The 25,470-nt window shown below is 42.4% G+C and overlaps 1 protein-coding gene across 3 annotated transcripts in view; it reads right to left on the bottom strand.

Annotated features, from left to right (window-relative positions):
• sorbs2a (sorbin and SH3 domain containing 2a) overlaps positions 1 to 23,678 on the bottom strand; it is a gene marked incomplete in the record, with an annotated part of 42,421 nt that extends 18,743 nt beyond the window's left edge. The window contains 8 exon segments of one of the 3 annotated variants that reach the window (XM_053418502.1): positions 1,413 to 1,784; positions 2,299 to 2,649; positions 3,213 to 3,337; positions 3,456 to 3,482; positions 5,081 to 5,170; positions 7,001 to 7,056; positions 17,264 to 17,424; positions 23,296 to 23,678. In XM_053418502.1, coding sequence (XP_053274477.1) covers positions 1,413 to 1,784; positions 2,299 to 2,649; positions 3,213 to 3,337; positions 3,456 to 3,482; positions 5,081 to 5,170; positions 7,001 to 7,010 — 975 coding nt within the window. 3 annotated transcript variants of the gene reach the window in all.
• Positions 23,679 to 25,470: the final 1,792 nt, after the last annotated feature.

Here is a 25,470-nt window from a genome sequence, read left to right as displayed (position 1 = left end):
TGGACAGATATTGGATCTGATAGGATTCATAGAAGTGCTGAATCTGAAGTGAGAATGTAAGAAGGGTTAGTCGGGGAACTTATTGAATCACTTCACTCTAAAACAGAACAGAGATTAAAACAGCGACAGTAAACAAAGACAAGTCTTCACATTTAGATACATTTCCGAAAAAATTAGTAGTGAAATAAACAAGACAGAGATCCTACTGGTTATATTACACAGAGACATGATTCCATCTGGCAAAAGGATAAAGACACAGGGTTTCAGTTGTAAGGCCTCAAAGTTCAGATCAATGATTCAAGAAAGCCCCAAAACACGAAACAACCAATTTATAATTGATCAACTAACAATAAAGCAACAAGGGCCATGAGTAGATTAGTTACTGTGATTACAAACTCAAGCTAAGAATTTGCCGCTGGTGATTACAGTGGATCATTTATCACTGTTCAATACGCATACTCAAAGATTTTGGATATTGCTGAAAAAAAAGACAAAACGGTGCAATACCACCAGACAACCAGTGGGGGTCAGTGTTGCTGATAATTCAAGCGAGACCATCATAGGACATGAGAAACTACTGGCGTCTATATGATGCTACTTCGCAGGTACATTATCACATTCTCCTCCATCGTCGCCATTGTTTATTCTCCCCACTGCCCTCTCATCCTCTAATGGATTTATTGTTAAACAACCATGCCAACTTAAGGATGCACGGAAGTATGTGGGCGGTGACGGTTACATCGTTGGAAGTGGACACATCTCTTTTTGTACGTTAAGGCAGCATAAATGAGCCTGAAGGCTGAGAACAGTGACAATGCAATTAACCTCTGACAAGTTAATTACTTTGTGAAGAACAAGCAAATGTCAGACCAAATCTAATTCCCAGTCTCGTATAACCGGGAAACAAAGTGCAACTATGCAATAATCTAGTTCTCGGACACGCTCTCATGCATCTATTCTCAGGTCAATATATACAATATATATAATATGCTCTGGCAGGAAATATAACTGTTAGTCCTCAGCAGTCAAGTTCAGTCTTTAAACCTGCAGCAGGGGGGCTTCACCCTACTGCAACTTCTCTGAACAACGGAAGTGTCTCATGAATGTTTGATGCGAAATGCCCTTAAGAGACAGTGTAATTGCAAAAAAGGCACAACAAAGAGAAATGCAGACAAGCACACAGAGACACACAAAGTTCTAATGAGCACAGAGACATTAACACATTAAAGGGAACAGAGGGGGCAGAATTTAAACAGGTAGGCTGCAGGTGATGGTTAGTAGTAGGTAAAACTTGGTAGTAATCAAGCTTTCTGTGGAGGTTTGGTTCAGCCATCCGAATGAGTCGGGAGGAGAGACGGAACCATTTGGTTTGGATAATGTGTGTTACAGCAGTGACTTGTCGGGATAATTACGTTAGTGACAGTGGCTGTTGCAGCAGTGGAGGCCACAGAGGTTGTTAGCGCGTCATCACGGCCAGCGATGGACGTGTAGGTGGAGACGTGGCTGAGGGTGGGCGATGGCGTGGGTGAGGAGCCGGGTGAGTCCAGGCTACAGATCTGCAGCTCGTCCAGCAGACACGCCGTGGAGGACGAGAAGTGGCTGAGAGCTGACACGGGGGAAGCCGAGGGTGACACGAAGCCACCGATGCTCACACCGGCTGTGCCGCTAGCTCCGCTAGGGACATAGGGGGTGGGCGATAGGGTCTTGGGCATGAGGCCGGACAGGTAGTCGAGTGATTCTGAGCTGTGATAGGGGGAGTGCAGAGCAGTGGGGAATGGAGGCCTCTGGTGTTGGAGGGAGAGGGAGTTGATTGGGAAAAAGAGGAAAGGAGAAGAGTGCTTAGTGATATCACTCATTAGCCACACTGTCACAAAGGATGAGAGGAAGTAACACGTGAGCCACGAAGAAGGTGAAATGTTGGTGGGAAGCCACACTGAGGTGTCGTGAGGCAGCAGCAGCAGCAGCAGCTTCTCAAACATGATAATTGCTGTGAATTGAAGACGCTGTGTTAGTTCAAACTCTGTGAAAGGCAGCAAGGTATACAGACAGTAGAGCAGGTGCTTGATAAATGAAACACTTGGTTATGACACATACAAGTTAACACATGTGTAGAATCACAGTTAGTTTGCTTGGCTGACAACAAAAGAGCAAAGCCTGGATCAGACTTCCCAGTGTACATGTGCATCAAACCTCCACCGCGTTACTCTTAAATCTCAATGTCATCAAGAGAAAACCCCAGCGATGTCGTCTTACTGTGACCTCAAAATCACTGCTCACAATAAGTAGTTAGTTATGTACCAACAGTTTTGCAGGAGAAGGTCTCGGTGGAACTGCAGGAGGAGGCTTCGTCATCTCCACCTGCAACGCGGCGGGTCCTGAGGCCCGATATAGGACTTGATCTTGGGCCAGGACTTCCGCAGTGGGATTTGGAGGCTGACGCTCTGGATTTTTCAGACTCTCAGGGCCCAGGTGCACAGAGAGCGAGGATGTCCTCGTCGGGGGCTGAGAGGGAGTGGGACCCCTTGGCGGAGTTGGGGAAGCTGCAGTCTGGGTCTTAGTTTGGGGTTCAGGGTAAGAGTTGAGGTGAGCAGGAGGGTCGGGGATGGTGACTGGAGTTAGTTTGAGTGAAGCCACTTTACGCTCCTGGACCTGTTTATTCTTAAAGGTGGCAGATTCAATACAGTTGATAATATCATTTGGGACCTGGTTTTCCTGCTGGACTGGGTTTGCACCAGTCTCTGAGTAGCAGTAAGAGGATGTGCTATTAATGGTGAAGGACTCTTTCAATACTGCTTTCTCATTGTGAGTGAATGTTAGCATTCCAGGGACCGAATCGTTATCCAGGGCAATGAGGGAGCTATAGTCTGGTGGATTAGTGCCAGTGGGCGAGAGGTGGAAACTCTCTCTCCTGGGCGGGGGCAACGGCAAGTGACTGATGTCCTTGTTTGTCAATTAGAAGCAGCAGCCAAAATAAGTCCAAACAACAACAACAACAACAAAAGAACCATCAGTGAAAAGCTTGATACCAATCATCAAGTTACAAACTTCAAATACATAATAGTTCTCTTTAAATGATCAGTCATTAAGAATAACCTCTTCCACACAGCCAATAACATTGCAACATAATTACTTCAGATTGAACTGAACAGCGGTAATAAAGTAAAAATGAAAAGTGTCAACAAATGTATAACGCAGTGTGTGAGATCTGTTACCTGTGTCGGTGACTTCTTGTCCTGCAGGTTGGGTCTGACGCTTCGGAAGCCTTTGGCGGCGAGAGATGAGCTGCCGGCGTCTCCGTTCCTAAGGCCATCTGTTACGCTGCGTGACCGCCAAGAATCTGGAGGAAAGAACAATTGAAAAACATCAATCCTACAGTGGGTTTGATCAATCTTCTGGTCGCTACATAGCCTCTTGTGTCAAGATTCTCAACCAGAACTCCCCCGAAAGAGACTTACCCAAGTCTGATGAGTGAGAATCACTCCCTGTGGAGACAGAGAAGACACGGCAAGAATTAATGTGTGGTCACATTTATCCCTGAAATGACAACACGTCTTAATTTGTCACACAATACTTTGTCATCCCACAAAATGCTTATGAGAACGTTTAGTGCGACAAACAGAGTAACAGAGATAAAGTAGACACAGAGGAAAGAGAACAGTGTAAATCCATCTCTGTCAGACATTTTTTACATAACATACAAAACATTGCTACACCTCTGAATTTAGATTAAACAGTTATTTTTTTCTGATTTAGCAGCTTCCCATGTACATCAACCACTTCACTCCCAAGACAAAGAAGGGATTTGATCTTCAAAAGGAAACTGATCTGAGCCACGTAATTCAACATGAAGTTTGATGTTTGCACAGCAGAATGGTCACACTGCATTCTTGAGGGCTTTTACATATTCATGATTAACTGTACATCCTTTTTTTCAAATATATATAAGAATCCACTCTGTCATTGAATCCACATGCCCCAGCTATGCTAGCTTTCTCAGAACATAATAGACAACTGGTTTCCCCTGTAGAGATGCTTATGGTTGTGATGGTTTCCTCTGAACATGCCCCTAAACCTCCAGTCTTTATTCCACAGTGCTGTGCTATCTGAGCAGTGGTTTGATAAGACCGACTAAGCACCTAAAGCTGCTGTATTTGACAGCTGCTTATCAGCTTTCAGACAATGCCCTGCTATTGTTAAAAAAGGAAGCGGAATGCCAGAGTGCCCACGGGGGTGTGGCAGTTCACCTGGGTGCTGATTAGATGCGATCACAGTCGGGAGAGAGAAAGAAAAACCTGTTGGGGACAAATATGCTTCCTCTGAAAACCCAAGAATTTAGTATATATTCATCTGTGCTGCATGTTTATTTATCTTGACTTGACCTATTTCAAACTATTTGAGAAACAAATAAAGCAACAGTTTTAGGCTGAAGGGGCTTTAACACACAGCAGATCAACTATGATTTTGCTCGGATAAAACCGAAGCACAGATCAGGAAGAATTAAGCAGAGCTGTGTTGTTTTATTCACCGCACTAACCCCGTCCAAACACATTTCCACATGTCTCCAAGTGCTTAGGGTCAGGGGAGCTGTGGCATGTCTAACCAATCAATGCTGACAGAGGAGGAAAACAAGGAAACAGAGCCAGGAAAGATATAAAAAGTAATTGTAGACAACAGGAACTTTAGAATAAACTGCCCACACATAAAGGGGGGAGATGTTAAGGAGAGCAAGAACATGTCGCGTGAGAGGAAGGAGGAAAGATTAAAATCAATAAACCCAAAATGGAGCAAACTAAATGAAATGATTGGTAAAAACAGCATCTCACAGTCCAAACATTGCTGAAACATAACGAGGCAGCCACAGAACCTTTGAAAGGATTTCAAATATGCTCAAGCCATATCAGTTAGATGAAGCTCAAACATGATTTGGAAAATCAACAAGCCACTTTAACTTACCTCATGTAGCTCAAACCAACAGCTCAGCCCAGTCACTTCCACGGACTGGGTTGTATTTCAGGTATTGAGATTTACTCTCCTTGTTTGATTGTGTGTTAATTTGTTGTGCGTTTGTGAGTGTTAGTACCTGTGGCTAGATTTGGTGAGCTCTGGACCCGCTTCATGGGAGAGAGTATGAGTGACAAGGCCACGCTTTTGGGAGCGCATCCTCCGCTATCTGAGGAATCACAGCCAGGCAGGTTGGATCATAGAGGCGGAAGCAGCAGCAGCACACATGCACATGCACATGCACGAAAACACAGCAATGCAAAAACACATGCATTCAGCCAGAGTCATAACCCAAAGAAGAGGAGGCGAACACATGCAGTAAAGGAGACTTGTGGGACTTTTTCAGTTTTACTTTCCTCTAGTTTGTTTTATAGGATTTTTGTGAGTGTCAAAGTTCTTGCAAAGTTAACAAGAAATACTACACTGCGGTTGTAGTGTAGTAGTTTCCATGTACATATTTAAGGTCACTGTGACCTTTGACCAGTGAGACATAATCAAGGCATTCTTGAGATATTGTTTTCACAGGAATCAATCCGCAAACATAATGCCTCCGACCACCGGCTCTCGCCGTCGCGGAGCCATACAAAGTCCAAAGAAGTTGGTAAACCATAAAAAGTTCTTGAAACACCTTGCCAGTAATCTGGCCGCTAAATCGGCCCCCTAACAAAGCCGGGTAAAGCGAGAGTAGAGGTCGATAACAAGCTGTTGACCAATCACAACAGAGTGGACCAGCAGCAGCAGACAGAGTGTGTGTGTGTGTGTGTGGGGGGGGGGGGGGGGGGGGGCATTAACGAGCCATGGACCAAGCGTTTCAGACAGAGGCTGAAGAGAGGAGCTGCAGCAGTAGACAGTGAGGGACAGGGATGTGTTTTCTGAACATTAGAGTTTGTAAACCTTTTTAAGTAATAACCCAAATCTAAATCAAGAATCTAAATATCTCCTTTAAAAGAGCCTCGGTCTTACTGTGGCAGATTGGGCAACAGCTCATAGATTATGAATTAAGAATTTGCAATGACTTTGGTCTTTAACCCCATTATAACACTGTATTTTGAAGCAGAAGCAGTTTGATTAGCACTTAGAGCATTTTATAATGAATGACCCTGGATGCTAAGGTAATAATGAAAGAGTAATAAATAATGGTGAAGTGTTGATTTGGATCAAAATCGTAAAATCTCAGTTTTCTGACTCACAGACACTTGAGTGAAAAACCTTTAGTACTTAACAACAAGCTGATGATCTTCATAAAGGCTGAAACACATTTTTCTTTCATTAAATTTAGTATCTAGCACTCGGCAGCTAACACGGAAATTACTTCTATACAATTTAAGCCACAAGTGGTTTAAAATCAGTCTGTCAAGAGTGTTATTTTCTTAATTCAATTTAGTGTTTTTTATTAGATATAAGTTGCATTTCAACACCTGAAAAAAGATATTCTTTTGTGTATTCTATATCCTGAATACAGAAACAAGCCAGAGGAGTAGAGCCACCACTGACAGGCACTCAGGGTGGTGGTGGTGTGGTTTGTGCACAAAGCTCGGAGACAGATTACTCATCATTGATTCAGCGGCGGAAATACACACATCAGCTCGGGATGACTGCCAAGTTTAGGACACAGCTTTGGAAATGTATTTAAGGTGGAATATGTCACCGGTAGTTAAAAGCAACAACCTTATGATACCTAATGATGCTTTTAGTCACAATAACCGAGGCCAAAAATGGATCCACACCAAAGTGGTGAAAGAGGGTCAGGGTTAGAGTTACAGACTCATGCCTGTGGCGAGGAAAAGTAACACACATAGCAGCTTTTTAAATAGCGAGGTGGCCTGAAATGTGGTAACATGTTGACTTTGTATTTTAAAGCAATTGATGTAAAGAAGTAAGTTCGCTATTGAATTAATGTATAAATATTCAACTTTGCCAAACTAAAGTAATAGACAATAGATTAAAGACTGGGAGGAATCCCCTACAATCTCATATCTGTGTGTTTGTGTGTTCATACCTGTATTCATATTGAAGAGCACTTCTTACTGATCTACTGCAGGGGGACACACTTTCCTGCAAAACAGAAACAAAGTATGAATTTAGATGTTTTTGATAGATGAATAACCCATTAAATAAAAAACAATATTAGTCTTTTCCAGTCATTTACATTCATATAATTATCTTCCTGGGGGTATAACAATAGATAATTGTTATATTGTAATCATAAGAAATTCCCTCTTTTTAAATTGTAAAATCGTTCACACTGAATCTTCGACGTATTCAAATGCTTTGGAAATGGGCCAGTCTCCTGTTGCCCACTGGGTCATCAGTTGTTTTGACTGAAGCTGCACTTTCTTTATGGGCCAACGTCTCTGCGCAGGAAGAGTCTGCAGAGATTTATGTTGTGTAGGAGTGGAGCTGCCGTATGAGCTGACATGGTGAAAGTGACTGCAAGTCAGCTTAACTTTACCTCCTGTCACACATTTCATTCCCCCCATCTTGAGAAAACCTAATGGGCTGGGGAGCAGACTTCCTGGACATTATCTGTTCAAGGAACTGAACAATTAACTGCACATCGGAATACGCAAGAAAAGCAAAGTGTCAAGGGCCTGGCTGCAGATGTTTAATCCACTAATTTGTTCAGGTGAGATTTGGCTTAGACTTGTGATAGATATTGATAATGACCTCTTAAGAATAATTGTAGTTGTCTATTGAAACTCTTCCCTCTCGAATATCAGCATCAGCAGATACAATTTGTATTGGCCGGGCTCTAGTCAATATATGTTGTCCCTCATCTAATCCTGATTCAAAACTTAGCTATTAACGTAGCTACAAACTTAGACAATGGAGCAATTTGCTAAAAGAAAGAGATCCTTGTAATGTGAAGGAAACAATAATTAAAAGGGGGTTAAACTCCTTAACAAGATAGGGGGGTTAGCGAATGAATATAAATAATGGAATGGACATGAATGCTCAAGAGATACTGGTCAAAATTAAAAGGAAAGATTGTCAGAGTACAAACACACCTGTCGTGTAAAAGTTTGTCTCGAGCAGAAATGAACAAGGGATTTAGTGCAGCTGAAAAGGATTAGAAAAAGAGTTAGGTGCTGAACCGCAGGACTATAAGCTGCGTCACTAACACACTTTCTCTTTTCCTTCAATTACAGTGTAGCATGAAAATAAAGTACATTAAATCTAAATCTACTCGTGCTGCCTGTCATGTTCAAAAGGGGGTTTGCGCCAAAGCCTAAACCTGTGGAATCCAAATGAGGGAATGCAGTTTCTTCCAGCCGAGTGGATGATTTAACGACCCTAGCAAATTCTTTACAGCACATGGATGAAACATGACGAGCACTGACAAATGACACAGAACGCTCATGTTTACCCAACTGTAGCCGTCCGTGACGTTTGTCGCTTGCTATATGGAGACGTTTTCTCGGAACTGTTGCAGGAGTGATTTACATGAACAGGGCACACATCAAAAACCAAAAGGCACAACTCGGACCAGGCATCACTGTGTGAATGTACGCACACGTATGTCATCATGGGATTTGGTGTGTATGACAGACACCATGAGCGACAGCCTGCAGTGGCTGCAGTAGGGATCACACACAGGTCTGGTATGTAAATAACTGGGACACACGCCACTCTGATACTGATGTGACGTTTTGGGGCCGTGAGGAACTGTAAAATGTGTAGATGCCTCCCGAGCTTGTAAAATAATCTAAATCTAGTTCATTTAAAAGAATGACTTGAATTAATATATACTGTTATATTTCATATTAGGTCAAATGAGAAAATATAGAGCAGGTTAAAAAAAAATATCACAAATATAAGAAGAATTCACTGTCACAATCCAAACAGTGACAATATGACTCTAGCTCCATTTTGACATGATTTAATTTATCAATTAAATTTGTTCCAGAGAGAATACTAAATTGTTAAAACTATATTTGTTCACAGAAAATAGGGAAAACCTTATCGACAACCCCGGATATTAAACACTATATCCTGGGTTGGATATAGATTTACAACTGGAAGGTAAAATGTGCATTTTACCTTTCTGTTGTAAATCTACAGTAGAACATGAGTCTGCACACCTACATTATTCAGATTACTTTCTTGCCATTATAATTCCTCATCTTCTACATTCAGCACAGGGGTTAAATGAAACAAATCTGTCAGAATTGCCTCCTTCTATATGTCAAGTAACTAAATGTGTACAACAGTGATGTTATACATGACATATACTGTATGTCTGCATATCACTGATTACGGGCTGTCATTAGATTTAGAGGTTCTGTAAGACCCGGGTAGTTTATATTTGGGTATTGGATATGGTTTATATTCGAATGCATTTTAGCATTATATATAGCTTTTGGTCTAAACAATCTTAAACCAAACTTGAACAGTCTGACAACCACTTTGGGCCTCATTGACAAGTAAAGTCCTGATAATTGTCGTCATCTTTAACTGGTGCTCTTTTTGGAGAAGGTATTCCGCCCTATTCTAACATGAATGTGTAAACCACCTCAGCAGCTGGCTGCGGTGATGAGTGGCAGAAGATGGATGGCAGAAGTTTATTTGACCATGCCGACAATTTAAAAGGAAAGAGGATGGTAAACATTCTTAGATTTCTGAGATTCCTCTTCCATCACTCATCAACCCTCACTCCTTAAAACTATGTACATACTTTATTCGTAAAACAATAAGGATAAAAAGTAAAAATTATCTATTCTCACCTCGGCAGTTGTGCATTTCAACACAGCATTCAATCTGCACAATAATTTCTTTTCTCTGTGCTCAGGTAAAAATTATCTACAAATGTATTGGTTATCATTAATAGGTGTTATTTGACCCTTATTTACCAAGATATACTGCACAACTACTTTGTTATCACATACGTGCAGTTGTTTAACTATAATATCTCTTATCTATCTTATATATCTTTATATAATAACATCATCTTGCCAAATAATAACATCATCTTGCCAAATATCTTTTAAACATACTGTATATGCCAGCTGATATATCTTTATTGTAAACCTTTCCCTTTTAATATCTTTTTTTCGCGTCAGCCTCCAAACATCCTTACTGGTCGGCTCCAGTTGCCAGCGTTTTACTTGAATACATGTGTCTGTGGTTTCAGACCGCAGTTAAAGCTGGTGAGGAGGAAGCACTTTTACTTGTAGCCTTGCATCAAGTCATGCATCACAGGATACTTCCAGTCCCTCAAGACCTGATCCTTACCCTCATACAGCAAGCGCCCTCGTAAATCTATCTGTGAGAAACACACACACACCCGGTGAGGTAAATCATGGCTCTGGCGTCGCAGGCTGTCGGCGTCCAAATGATGGTCAGATTATAAACAGGATCATGTTTCTTGGGGACAGATCAGCGGCGACACAGCAGCTGTGGCCGTGGTGTAATGTTATGGCTGCACACAGGAAGAAAACGCTCCGGGCTTTACACCTCTGAAGGACCCGGACTCTCTCTCTCTTGAAAGGGACCTATTAAGCCTTTAGATACAGAATCTGAAGCACTTCCTAGGGTGATCAATTATTGAAAGTATCTGTATTTTAACATGCATAACACCATATCAGAGAGGCACTATTTGTTTCCATCAATAATCAGTGAATGCGGGTAAGACTCAATGGAATACTTACGAGGGAAGTGGTGGGAATAAACGTTGTCAGATTAATACTCGATGTCCTATTTTTTCTAAGAATAATTAAACCAAAATGTCAATTCCCAGAATATGACTCTACCATGAATTCTGAATTGACTTAATTCCAAAGAACTAAAGGAGTCGTTTTCTGTTTGTGTCCTATTTTCTCCGTGATTTTATTTTCTAACTTTCCTGTGGTTTATCCATCGACTGTAATTTAGGCATCGGTCGGCCACTCCGGAGTCTTGTGTGTGCATAATTACCGAGTGTAATCGCTGTGGGACTGCGAACACACAAGTCAGAGCTATAAGCCGCAGAAAGCCGTGATGTCCAGCACCGCAAGCCCATCAAGTCTCATTACTCTGCTGAGTGACCCACTGAGACCCATTTGGCTTGTATCAGTGGATTAAAAGGGTTTGCGCATTGAATACTTGGAATAATGACACTGAAGCCGCTGTGATGGGACATTTATCCTTCTATATTTATTCATTGGGACAGTGGGTAGATTTCAGTCCATCATCAGAAACTGTTCTTACTTATGGCATGGCCATGACATGAAGTTTTAGCCCTCAAGGTCCTGGGCTTTTGGATCTTGTCTTTACATTGCACTTAAAATAATGATGTAAAATATTTTCTATGCTTATGTTTGGCATCTTTTGTTCAGCATAACATTGCCTCTATATGGTCAGACAATTAATGTTTTCCATTTTGTGCCGGGATTTCTAGCAATCATGTGATTTGATCAAGCCTGTGAACCCTGAGTGAATTTTGTTGACCTGTTTGTTTATTTGGTATTTTTACTGTACTGCTTTTGACTCTACTTTCTTTTTATACATTTTTACTTTGACATGAAGCTTTTTGACTCAAGTCCTGTTTTTTTTTGTTATGAGCTATAAAGACAAATCTGACTTGACTTGTTGACACAAATTCAACTCTGAAGACAAATAAACCGCAGTAGGTGCATGGGGTCCTTTATGTGTTATCTGTGTCTGAATATAATATTTAGATCATCTGATTAAATCAGTGAGGAGACAGTGATTCAACGATGGAGCTGGTCTTATTCAACGCCACTTGAGACTGAGGTTTAAGCATATCAGTCTGGATCGAACCAATATCTTTGCCCTTGTTAACAAAGAATTAGACATTTCTCTGGGTTCCCATGCTACTAAACATGTCTGGAAACATTTAGAAAACATAGCCCAGACAGGGTGACTGTCAAATGGAAGGAAACAAACAAAAGGAAGGAAAGAAAAACACAAACACGTCCTCAAAGAGCGCTGGCCGGGATGCCATTACTCACTGGCCGTCTGCCTTGGCCCAGACAAAACAAGGGACTAAAAACAAATTTGTCAATATGCTTCCATGAGAAACATTTTTGAGCAATGAAACAAACAAACCTATTTCACCCTGGATCCAAGAATTTCACATAACCTTTTCACATACTGCACAAGACTATGAAGTGTATGTCATGATGTTTTCAGGCTCAAACCTTCCTCTTACTGAGCAGATAAGAACTATAATGATACCAGAGACACTTCAGCTGGAAAGAACTGGAAAGAAACAAGGTCTATGTTTTCCTGACAAATTTGCGGTTTATTACATTTACAAAAAAAGGGGTAATTAATCAACCGTTTAAATTATCAGAGTTTTAAAAAAACTTTGACTACACTATTTCAGTTCCACGGAGTGCATGCGCACAACCTACGTGTCTCATGCAATCTATGTGTAAAAACGGCAGCAGAGAGTGACCAGTCAATGGAGATAAGCCGACTTTATGGCCTCAAGGGTCCCAACCCTGGAGTGGTCGCTCAGACTGAGACGTACCCCCAGGACGTCAACAGATTAACCTCCTTAGACAATCTATTTAAAGAGCCCACTAAAAGTCACCGGATAGATTCTATTCAGCCGTTCCTACGGAGAAACGCTCGTCAGCTGTTGTTTACAAGAAAAAGATTCATTCTAGCAGAAATATAAAAATGTTAAGTGGTCTGTGTAAATTAATAAGAAACTGTATGATGCTGTTTAGTCTACGTTAGTTAGAAGCCTGGATTCCCGACTCACAAAGCAGAGCAATCAGAAGAATCTCACTGTAGGAATCAAAGAGAACAAATCCTTTTTCAACGAGGCAACAGAATGTCCCTGGAGATAAATCTCAGTTGAGCTATGGCCGGCCCACGAAAAGCCAACTGACAGAGACCCCTCCAAAAAAGGCAGAATTTAGGAATTGGCTCATTCCCTAATTACTGAATGGAAGCCAAGTTATTTTAGTGGTGCATTTTTGTGGGTAATAAAAAAAAGAAATAAAGAAATGGAGCGTGCAGGGTTGTGATGAGACTAAAAAGAAAGGCTTGGGAATCAAAATACCAGTCAAGCTATAAGGGCTTTTCACATTGTGCTTTAAGTGGACAGTCTTTTACAGTATTTCTAGGGCTTCGGGCATTCATGTCAAACATCAGACAAAAAATTACACGGTGTATAAACCAGTGATATAAAACATACAGCAGCAGGACTACTGCAACATCTCAGGTTTCGCCGAATAGATTTTTGTAATGCTAAATTCTATATGTTGAATCACAACGAGTCATCGATCACTGACAGTCTTGATACAAATAATGCTTAATACTTAACGCCATGACGAGCAGGAGAAACTCGATACCTCTTGGTAAATCCTGAGAGTCCCCGGGCAGTGGAGCATTACATCAGCTGTTGCAAGACAGTCCCTTGTCTCCTATTTTCAAACTTTGTTCTCGGACAAGTTAATCAACTAATGGGGGGTTGACAGACGGTTGAGCCAAGTAGCAATATAGTAGAGTTGACCTATTCATCTTAATTATACATTAGAAATAAGGAAGTGACTTTGATTTTTTTTTCTTGTAACTATAGATTGAAGGTTCTTGTGCCCGTTCAACAAAGTGAAAACAAAAATCCTGGATCCGCCCCCTTTGTATTGATCTACACCAAAGTTATTTTCCTGGAATATGTCCCATTCTTCCATTAATTTAGAGTAAATCCATTCAGTGGTTTTTGCATACCTTTGCTGACAAACAAACAAAACAAACAAACAAACAGACACGGGGAGGAACATAACCTCCTAGGTGGCAGTGAAATAGAGAAACATGTCTTCAGGTAAATCACTGCTTTAAACCTTAAGCACAATGCTCCTGCTTGTTACATGCAAGCCATGTTTTTTATCAGGACCCTGTAACTGTTCCACCACCACGTTACTGCCACCAGTTGAACAACAGCCATTTCCAACAGAGTCTCTTGTTATCAGCCCTGTTTGTTCAACCTTGCCACTCATTAGCGGACCCCCCTCTGGCTGCATGAATGGATAGGGCTGGTCAATACACTTACCCTGCATGGCCACTCACTGTCCATCCTGCAAACAACAGAGGCCCGTGTGTTCTGCAGATTGCATCACAACCCCGCTAACGAGCAGAGCCACTGGCCTGAGAGCACTAACGCAATTATGCAACACAAGCCCCGCTACTGTGAGTCGGGGCTATCGGAGGAGGAGAGGAGTGAATTGGATGTGACAATTTGTGGGTTTGTTATCTTACCGTTTCTATACAGAGCTGAAGCTGCATTCAGAGGAGGAGAAGATACAGAGAAAGCAGGAGCAAGGACGGGAACTGTATAAAAATGCAAATGAATATCAAGATATCGATTGCAGAAAAGAGGGAGACTATGTCTGATGAAACAAACACAGAACATGGCGCACTATTGGAAATAGAAAGGGCTCGATATTGGCATGGAGTGTTATGTAATCTGTCTGGCTGCAGCTGTCTGGGGACACAGAGCATCGGCAGCAAACAACACCTCTAGATCCGATTCACCTCCTCTTCACCAAGATTAGTGCACTACACGTAGAGCGCAGTATTAAAGAATGGTGATTACAACCCTGTAGAACCCCAGGCTACACAACAACACAAACACAACAAGCTAATACAGACACAGTTACAATGAGACGAGAGGACAAGAGAGTGGAGGGACGGCGTTACATGGAGCTGAACGCCAAAGCAATTTCAAAGATGGAGCATGAGCTTCTCCTGACGAGACAGATTGGCTTAGTGTTATAGCTGAGACTCAATTATGGCTTCATCTTTTGGAAAGGGTAAACTGAAAGGAGAACGAGTACTATAGGTTGAGAATATCATATTTGTAGTCAGCTAAAGTCAAACGTAACGACTTATTTTAAACATTCTTATGTGTAACTACAGGATGGATATCCAGGAAACTTGGTGAGAGGATGCAGCATGGAACAAAAAAAACGATTGCAACATTTTCAATAGTATTTGATGGAGCTTGATGAAAGAAATCTGGCATGTTTAGGGGCTGATCTTTTTCAGTTGGTGCAATTTGGTGCAGATACAAATAAAATTCTAGTTCATTTCTATATTCACATTTCTTTTACTCACTTGAACCCAGACTAGAAAGCACAAGTAAATTATACGTGGGATTTTATGGCCCTTTCTTATAATTCAGAGAAGATGTTAGTCAAGTCTTTTGGGAGAATGCAAATATTAGTATGTTTTTTCCAAACACTGCTATTGTAAACACTCTGTGTGGAAAGATTTGATATCTTGGAGAGGAACTTGGATGTTCACTCGAGAGGAATAAACAAAAAATGAAACTTGTCTGCACATTTTCTGTAAGAGGTGCACTAAAGCTGACTGGGTATCAGCCTCATACTAAGATTACATTCCTCATGCATAGTCTGGATTCCGCAGGTACCAGTGTTAAGTGTCTGGGTTGAAGATAAGAGGAGTTTGATTAGCGGGGGTGCTATATTTACTGCCAATAGATAGGACCCTTTACCCTCTAAGGTCGTCCAGACCATCAAGAAAATGTCTCCGTGGAATCTCGGCAGGTCAGGCCTCATGAAATATTATCACATTTTTTTACTCATAGAAATTCAACAATGAAATGAACCATTTCAAAACTGTCCAAACAGTAAATGTCTCAGTTTAATCTATTTCCGTGAGGGCCACACAAACCTCCTTCTACTTTGAGAGATCTCACAGTTACCATGAACATATCTTTCCATTTTGTTATCTAAGTCTTTAAAAGGTATTATGCATGTCAGAGTGAGAAAAATGTTTGTTTACTGAGAGTATTGTACGTCAGGCTGAGATTCAAGGGCCTGAAAGCAGCTCCTGAGTGTGTTTGTCCTTTTTTGACACCAGCTTTTAAACAAATAGCACATATCAGGGAGGAATGAGGAGGAGAGGATCACAACCGAGAAACAGTAACAAAGTATTCAAAGTTGAAAGTCTTTCTGTCGAGCCCTGGCAAGCTCCTCGCTCTGCAGGGCACACGTATCTCAGAACACTGTAAATAAATCTGTACTCAAACATGACTTTAATCTCTCTCCAGCAAAACACTTCAGAGACACGCATTATAAATTATACACATCCAGCCAAGCCATCAGGCCAAATCCGTCCCAAATCATTTCTAAAAATGTATCATAAGCACCACCGACTTCAGCAAACTAATTCAGTTATGCTAGTAGTGGATTTACTCTTTGTTATGTATTATTTATATCATATTTGCGATGAAAGAAAAAATAACGGGATGTAAACTGTGACGTTAACAGGAACAGACAAACTTTCTCTATGTGTCAGATCCGGGTTAAAGCGAACCAAGCACACTGTGCGGTGAAAGGCTGGGAACCACCCCCGTCTGTGTACCCAAGGGGTCAAGGTGACATTCCAAAACACCTCTGAGACCGGCCCTAATGGAGGAGACTGGTACATTGGCTTTTGTTGAGTGCGAAAGAGGAGACCAGGAAAAAGGGTGTAACAAGAGATGTAAGTATGTAGAAAGGGACACAGGGAGGGAAATGGGATTCTGGGGCAAAAAGTTATGGGATAAGATAAGAGGTGAGGGTAAAGAGGACAGGAAGGTTTTTGGGGGAGTGAACTTAAACATTTCTACACATTTAGTCCATAAAGAAACAAAAATATGTGGGGGGAAGCTCAGCTGGTGAAATGCTGTACACATGAAGTTTGAATTAATAGGGCCCAGACATATTTTCACATAATTCTTACAGACAAACTATTAAATCCTCAAGACTATAATCAACGTTATTTCTGAGGCGAATGGTATAAACCATTGTTTTTATTTGACGCAATTTACAATGTTAAAAAAGACAAAAATTATACTCTCGCTACATAATTTTGGGTTTTGGCAGAACAGTTAAGTATAATTCACTCATTGTAAAAACTATTTGGGTCTCTTTTAATTAGCATTCTCTTTTAAGCATCAATGTCTTCACAGCAAGTTACAATACACACTTGAGCAGCACTATAACATCTGGGTTTGTGTTCACTCAAGCAAAACGTCAAAACAAATAAGACTGAGATAAATTTAGTATTATATAAAAGCTTTTTGGTTGGATTAGAAGTGTCAGTAAAACAAGAAATGATCAGGTAATAATCAACTTTTTAAAAATTTGAATTTAATAATTAAATTATCCTGACTTGGGTCCTGAAAAAAAATTCATGTAACTATAGTTCCAAATCCTCTAAGCCATTTAAACCTAACCTAGCGTGACCTCCCATCCAGAAGAGCGCAGGTGCAACCATCAAGCAGTGAAAATTTAACTCTTACCGTCATAAAATCAACAGACTGGAGACTTTGCTAGGAAGAGTCAGGTAAAGGTGAGCGAGGAGGTTCAAGCCCCGTTTCCTTCCTCTCCTCTGCTCTCGGCTCGGGGTTAAGTCTCTCCTCCGGGTCAAGCCTTATTCCCAGATCTGCCTCCCGTTTAACGCCTGGGAAGCACAGAGACAACAGAATGAGGAGAAAGTTAGAGAGCCAGAGAGAGGGAGTGACGGGGAAAGAGTAGTTCCCTGTTTGGGTGAAGCCGTGATCAGATACAGCTATTTTCAGACTCAGGCATGCTCGTCTATGAGACTGGAAAGTTACCCCCCCCAGTGTAGATGGGTGGGGGCTAAGTGACAGGGCTGACTATCTCTATTTTACCACACGCACCCGTTTGCATGCATGCATACCACAGCACACAGTATATACACACTCATGCACGCAAAGTCAGGCTATTTCTATACACACACATTCCCTCACTGTAAAACAACAACGCAGTCACGTACATTTTGTGGCTCTATGGAAAGGTTACGACAGGTAAGCCCACCTTTGACGGGTTATGCACTGTTACGTGGACCGTGGTTGTGGAGAGCGGGGGCTGAGGGCAGACAGAGCGGGGGTGTTGGAGCGCCTCCACACTCCCATCTTTCCTCCCGGGCTTTAATGTCACACAGTAGCCAGGGCTGTCACTGCTATGCTATGTAAAGTAGGATACTCCACACGGAAACTGACGAGAGTGTCACATTCTTCTCACATGAGATTTTCTTTCACTGTCTGTGGCCGATGCTTTGATTGCCTGTCAGAAATGGTCGGTCTGAGACGGGCCAACGTCCACACACGGAGACGCCCAAACAGTCCTTCTACCTTTTTAGTCATTTCATTTTTTATTACAAATGAGCCATGTGCACGTGCAGGCTGTAAAAATATATAGACTACTTTTATTTCCCACTCACCTGTGTCGTTAATAATCTTACTGCTGTGTAATCCATACGGGAACGTATATTTGGAAGTGACCACACACATACACACACAGGGCTGAATATACACAGGAGAGAGGTCACCCAGAAGCACCTCTAGACCCCAGACTCCCTGCTATTCCCAGAATGATGATGTAACGCCTGCTATTAGCATCTCCTATTTAGAGCCTGGATACCTAAAACCAGCCAGGCAGCTACTGTGCAATATGCTATTTGGACGACTTCCACCTCCTGATTTCACGCCTGCACTTGACAATAAACAAACGGGCACCAAAAGCCAGCGACTCACTAATTACTGCGGAAAGGACTGAACATTCACTACAAAAGGAAACTCGTGGTAACGCAGCTTCATTAGAGGCAGGGAGAGAGCTGATAAGATGTGAGCGGTCACTCGAAGCCCCCCGAACGAAAGAAGATAGCCAAAACAACCGATTCAGACTATGACCTTTACAGTTAATGATGTTGCCTCTTTTCCAGTTTTGCCGGCGCATAATGTCAGCTTCATTCAATTTGACACCGAATTAACATAAATAACCTCATCAACTTTGGCTACTGCCTTTCTATGGATTGCAAACAAATAACTGAATAGTTTGTAGAAAGAGTCTATGACATAAGGCTAAGGTTTGCTGCCTTTATGTACCAGAAAAGTAATTTCAACCAATGTAGCCATCACTACCCACATACTTTATGTTGTTAAATAGCATCCATTAGAAGGCAGTAAAAGAGTCTCATCTAACAATTAACATGTCAATGGTGGACGAAGTTTTGATAATGTATCTTTAGAAAGCGGCAAAAGCGGATTTTGGTCCCTGTGACGTTAACAAAGCTTCCAAGTACCAGAAATGTTCTTCCTCTTTTACTATGATCGTCTCGCTTCAACTTGGCTGCACTACCCGCCTCCCTGTCCCATCCTTCAACCAAGTTTCCTGGAAAGCTGTTTGATAGATTTTGTGTAGTCCTGCTAACAAATTTAACCAACCAACCACCTTGTTGGGGGTAGCAAGAGTAACTGGGTAGGCAGCATGTTTTATGTTATGTATGAAGCCACAAGAGTCAGACACTAAACTTCTGAACAAGTGCAGTCAACCTTTAAATCAAGCACCAGTGGACTAAGTTGAGTTGTCCGAGACCAACACTGTCTGCTTTCATCGTGCCAATGATGAAGTGGTAATGTAAAAATCCCGTCTTCGCGGGCACTACAGTGATCGGTGTGTCAACAGACACGATCGAAAGGCAGCTGGCCCCTGGAGTTTTCTGGTCTCGTGCCAGGGATCAGCGAGGTATGGTGAAAAGCTGACAAGTGACAGGGGCCAATGATGCAACCTTGGGGCCGGAATCGGAGGAGTATCCGGGGACCAATAAAGTATTTGAGTTTAGCTGTGAAAAATTGTATTTTTACATAAGACACAATTCTTTGACCTACTACACCCTTTCAAAAGATGATCAACTACACCCCCATCAACATCTGAAGAGACATTACCCAAAGTTTATGAACACTTGAAAGATCTAGATCACGTCCCTCTTTCGTCTGAACTATGATGTGACTTGGAGCGTCTCCTACTGATTTATAAAAACAATTAAAAACCGTCATGACACAGCAGCAGCATAGGAATGATCTCATTAAAGTACCAGAGCAAACTATTTTTATAGCAAGTGACACACACTCACGCTCAAACACACCGACACTTTGACCTATGAGCCACTCCGGCCCACCGCGGCCGCGTCGACATGGTCTCACCCATACAGTTTCAACACCTAATTCATTATCAGCTTCTGAAAGGCCCTGCCATCTCCACTTAAGTAAGTGGCAGGATATAAAAAGCATGAAGAGCTGTGCATTTTCACATTAGTAAGTGTCACTTACTGGAAAAGGCTCAAACCTGAGAGCAGATCAAAAAAGGGGAAAAAATAAATATTGTTTGGCGGGCACAGCGCCAAAGTTTCGTGCTTTGGGACAACACACAGTGCCGAGGAATATGAGCCAGAAACTCCAATGGGATATGCGATCTCATGGTTAACAGATTTATTACATGTAATTTAAGAAAAGAAAAGTAAGTAAACCCTGATCTCAAAAGGTTGAACACAACTGGTACTCGTTACAGAGCCCTCAAATAGACACTGTTCAGAGTCACGTCTTCTTTTATTGTAGTTGAGAGCTACAGGCTGTACCATGGCATTTAACTTCACCCCTGACCTTTGGGAATTGCCTTTTATGCTCTGTGATGGGTTGAATACTACAGTTGGGTCAAAAGGTAGTGGTGTGCATGCACGTGTTCCTCCAAACATTCATCCAACGTCATCTGAAGTGTACGAGACTGGATTTGGTAATTCTGACCTACACATGTGCTAAAGGTAGTCTTTGTCCTGGCTTAGCAGGATAGACTAGCTAATCCCTCTGTGTTGTGTTGCTAATCAGTTTAAAGTATATCCCAATCCTCTACTACTTAGAGACTTTTTTAAGTTCGACCTCTCTATAGTGCTCTGGTAAACTAGTTTTTACTCTTAGAGGACTGAAGTAAGGGATAAATGCAAAGAGACGGGACAGAAACCGTGTTTAGGTTCCAGGGTGGACCTGGAAATCATGGGATCCTGGTTGGGAGGTTTAACCAGTGAATATGGGAATGTAGAAATGTATGCATACACCTGGCCCAACTTAGGCTGGAGATTTCCTTGCTTTAACTATACATAGGCAACATGGCTGCCTCGCATGTCCTACGTCTGTTTTGGTGCATCGGTTTTCTATGTCCTCAGAAATGATCAGAATGGACATAAGAGGCAGACACCATTATCATGATATTGCTGATTCACTATGCCGTCACAATCACTTTTCCTGCCGTGGTCTCAGAAGTAACCACAGGCTAACCTGTCGCCAAGTTTTTATGCAAATTCATGAGTTCTGCCGTGTTTCCTTCAGTGGAATACTCCAGTATAGAGACATAGTACATAACAACTGAGTTTACCGTTCACAGCTCACAACACATCTGATTATCCACAGCTTTTTGGAAGTTTGAAAGTTCAAAGTATTTACTTCTAATTCTTTTAACCGCAACAATTAAAAGCCCCAAAAGAACATCCAGCGATTACAGCAGTAACAACTAAATCCGATCAAACCTATGTTAGCCAGATAGGATGTTGGTAGCAAGTTTTTAGTTTTTCAGAACCGTATACCATATATAACATCATATCCTTCCTACACTCAAATATTGTCCATTAACCAAGAATCAATGATCAATCTTCTGTCAAAAACAAATAAATATCTTCAGACAAGGGACGTGGTTCAGCAGTTCAGCGAAGTTGAGCAGTTTAGGTAACAATCACCTCACGGCTCAGTAAGCTCCAAAGGATTTGGTCACTGAGGAAGCTTAGGAAGCAGGCATGTCCTGCAGGCGGCCCCTGGTATCACTAAAACGGAGAATTAGACCCGTTTTTCACACAACACTTGAGCCTCGACTTCAGCCTCTGAAGAAGGGCAGAGACACAGAGAGGGGAAGATAAAGGAGGCGGCCGAGGGACAATGAGAAAAGAGGGGACACCAAAACAAGGAAAGAAAGGACAAAAGGAAATGAGTAAGGAATGTGTGTGAGACAGAGAGAGAAAGAAAGTGAACTATGAGAGGAAAACCTCTTTTATGGTCTTGACTTTCAGGGGGAAATGTATCACGTTCTCCGATTCCCTAATGGCCTGCCTCCATCCCCTTTAGCACATACACACACACTTTTGTACCAGTAACTCTAAACTGGCAGGTGCAACCGAGTTAACGCTAACATAGAGATTCTCTCTGGCCACCAGTCAAAAAGCAATGATCGCCCATTGAGTGTGTATATTTGCGCCTCTATGAGAAGCTGTTTATTGGTGCAGCAGCCCCTCATGAGACAAACAGCGACCAACTGTTGCTTGCCATGTTGCATCACGCTGCATGGCTTCCTGTGTCCCCCCCCACACTAAGCATGCAGTTGTAGAAATAAGTAAAATACTAACAACACATAGCTGTAGAGTGAAGTCTACACACACACACACACACATAAAGATTCATACAAACAATATACCACACACACTCGCAGGACAGGTAAGGCTGCACTGGGAGTGGTACGAGGTTCCCGGAGTGATAGTGTTACACTTTGTGCATCCTGGACACCTCCCAGCTCTCCCAGCGTTCAAATTGGGTTTTGCAGACACCATCCATCGCTGCTGGGTGTTTATTTATTTTTCATTTTACCCAAGCGGGGGTAGTCGGTAGCAGCACATGCAGCAACATGAGGGACAACTATGTCTAACTGTTTTTAGATATGTAGCAGGAGAAGACAAAACAGATGAGACTGTAAATCTGCTGCTGCTGCACAGAAATGAATGGATTTTCTCTCTGGCTCCTTATGAACGAGACACTGATTTGACTGTTGGCAGCCAAATCCAACGTGCATCAGCAGGAATGAGGAAAAACTGAACCTCAATATTGACTTTACAGTTTCCCCCAGTGAGGGACTGGCCTTCCCACACACAGACACACACACACCTTCCTCATGTGTAGGTGCATTGTAGGTGTATTAAAGCAACGCAGACACACACACACAAATGACTCTCAGGAGAATGTGCATTAATGTAGAACAAGCTGAGCTTAGTGTTTAGTGGTTTACTGCACAGAAACCCCCCTGTGGGAGCGTTACACTGTACAACAATAGAGATTATCCGGAGCGTTTGGGATGTAGGTTAAACATGGATCTCTCAATTCCTGATTATTACAATTAAGCCCGCCGGCTCTTTGTTAATGGTTCCTGATGCAATGCTCGTCAGTCCCATGCATTTAAAAGCTTGGTGGTTTCAGCATTTCACCTCCACCTCCCAGTTCCCCCAGCCCCTGCCTGTCTGCATCTTCCAGTAAAGCACCGCTCCCAGCAGCCGACCCCACTGGAATGCACTTCATGGTGGGGGGGAGAGACTCTTCTTTTACCGCATCCAGGACGAGCTGGTTCATGAGGATCAACCACACGATGGTTGTTAAACAGCAAAGCGGGTTGCGGGGGTCACATCCGCCGCATTTTTAACCGACAGCAGTGCGGGGGAACCTACCTTGCTTCGCTCCCTCTAATCCCGCAACATGTCCGCAGGTGTCCGGCCTCTTCCGTGGGAAACCTGCGGAGGTCCTCACCCGGAGAGAAGACACGCAAAGAGCAGGAGAAGAAGCGGCGGCGGCTCGTTAGCTAGCGCCGCGTCCCGGGGATGAAACCGTACACCTGTTTGTCAGCGCGCATGGATGTTGACTCCCTCCCTCCCTCCTCCTGCTGCTGCTGCTTCTCCTCCTCTTCCTCTTCCTCCTCGCCGGGGGTCAGAGGAGAGCCGGGGCTCGGGTAGCAATGCGATGTAGCCCCCCTCTTCCGTCCCCTTCCCACCTCCCTGTTCCTCCTCTAGACACGAACCCTCCAGGGAGAAGTGAAGAAGAGGAGGAGGAGGAGGCTCGGTCACCGCATGGCACCAACCGCGTCTTCTCCATAAATGTCCCGAGCCTGCCCCTCGCTTCCGTTTTTTATTATTATTAACTATTATTATTATTATTATTATTGGATGACGTCACCTCTTGTTATTTCAGTTCACCTCCTCATTGGGTCACCGTGTCGCCATGGCAACACGCCGCGGTTCAATGGTGCAGGGCAGAGAGGACAAACCGGAAGTGAGTGCACAGCCCGGGGCCAGCAGCTGAGGGACACTTTAAAGGTCCAGTGTGCAAGACTCAGGGTGATAAGGGATTTTATTTTATTATGAAATAATCCTAGGGAAGTTATCACTGGTGTGGGCCATCATCTAAATTGTACAAATTGTAGTTTTCTTTACCCTAGAATGGACCCTTTATGTTTAAATACTTTATGCCTTGTTCCATTAATTGACTCGCAGGTGAATAACCTGACATGATAGAGTTCCAGTGACACAGGCACAATGTTTACGTTCACGATAACACAATACGCGGCATTTCACTCAAACTAGCACCACAGTAACACGTCCACAGACAGTGACTGGACAGAACTACGTGTACGACACATTTACGGATAGAAGTGCTAAATAACAGTAAAAACTACAGCCTTCACTAGTTGTTACACAGTGCAGCCATCTTGGATTGTTGAAGTCAGGGGTGGTGGGGTTCCTCCGAATCGAAATTTCGGACTTGAGGTTGTGTTCCCATTGCAGCTTCTCGGAATTACCGACCTCCGAGTTAATGGCACGTGGCCATGTTTTTTACAGTAGTCCAAACTAAACACCTTTTGGGTTTTTATGACAACCAAAGGCTACGACAGGTTTGGAAGTGGAGGGAGAGGTGAGGGGTATTCAGCTGCAACATGCAACTTCACCACTAAGCGTCATAAAATTCTACACACTTAACCTCTAATGTCTGGTGTTGGCGTCTGGCTAGGTAAGCAATAGTTCGCCCTGTGGAGGTTGGCTGCAGGGTTTTTATTAAGAAAGATCCTAACTGGATCCCAAGATGTTGTAGGGACACACACCCAGGTCTGATCCAGGTCTGAGGATGTGGATGTGTAACACACAGGATGTGTTTTGACTTTTGGTGACTTAATTAGCTGTGGAATTAAATCACCCCTCTCCCCATCTTTGTCTGACTCGGTTAGTCAGACTCTCACACACACCATTGTTAAATTATTTACAGACTGGATGGTCGTCCTTTTCAGTCAATGCTAGAAACCTTGTGACCAGGTCAGAAAACACATTTGCACACTTAGCACGTTATTTAGTTTTTAGTAAAAGGAGAAAACAACATTTGGCATCTTGTCTTAAAGATAAACCAACAGGGTCCGGACAGAATCAATCTATCAATCTCTCCTTTGCACTAATTAAATATGTGGAGTCCCAGTGCAGCATCACAAACAATGGGTCCGTGGACCTCGGGTGAAGAAGTCCCACGACTCATGAATTTTTGAAACCTTTCAAGGGCACTTCCAGATGGTCTAGTGACCTAATATGGAAACAGACAAGAAGCCAAACTGTGATCCAGTTGTCTGATGAAAATTACACTTCAGGAGTGTTTGGCTACAGTAATGTTTCACCTGTTCAACTCTGTGATAGAGTTCATTGCCTTGTTATAATGCAAAGCCAATATGATCAGTGATACAGTCACATAACCTGCAGTGCTTTATATATGTTAAAAATTTCAAAATTTTTGCATAAAATTAAGTACCTTGTTTACAAAAGATAAAAAGAAGAATAAACAGATTTTAATATGTGTATGACCTGGCTTAA

This window comes from Pleuronectes platessa, chromosome 3 (genome assembly GCF_947347685.1).
Source record: "Pleuronectes platessa chromosome 3, fPlePla1.1, whole genome shotgun sequence".
NCBI lineage: Eukaryota > Metazoa > Chordata > Actinopteri > Pleuronectiformes > Pleuronectidae > Pleuronectes > Pleuronectes platessa.
This window is presented reverse-complemented; position numbering and strand designations above follow the sequence as displayed.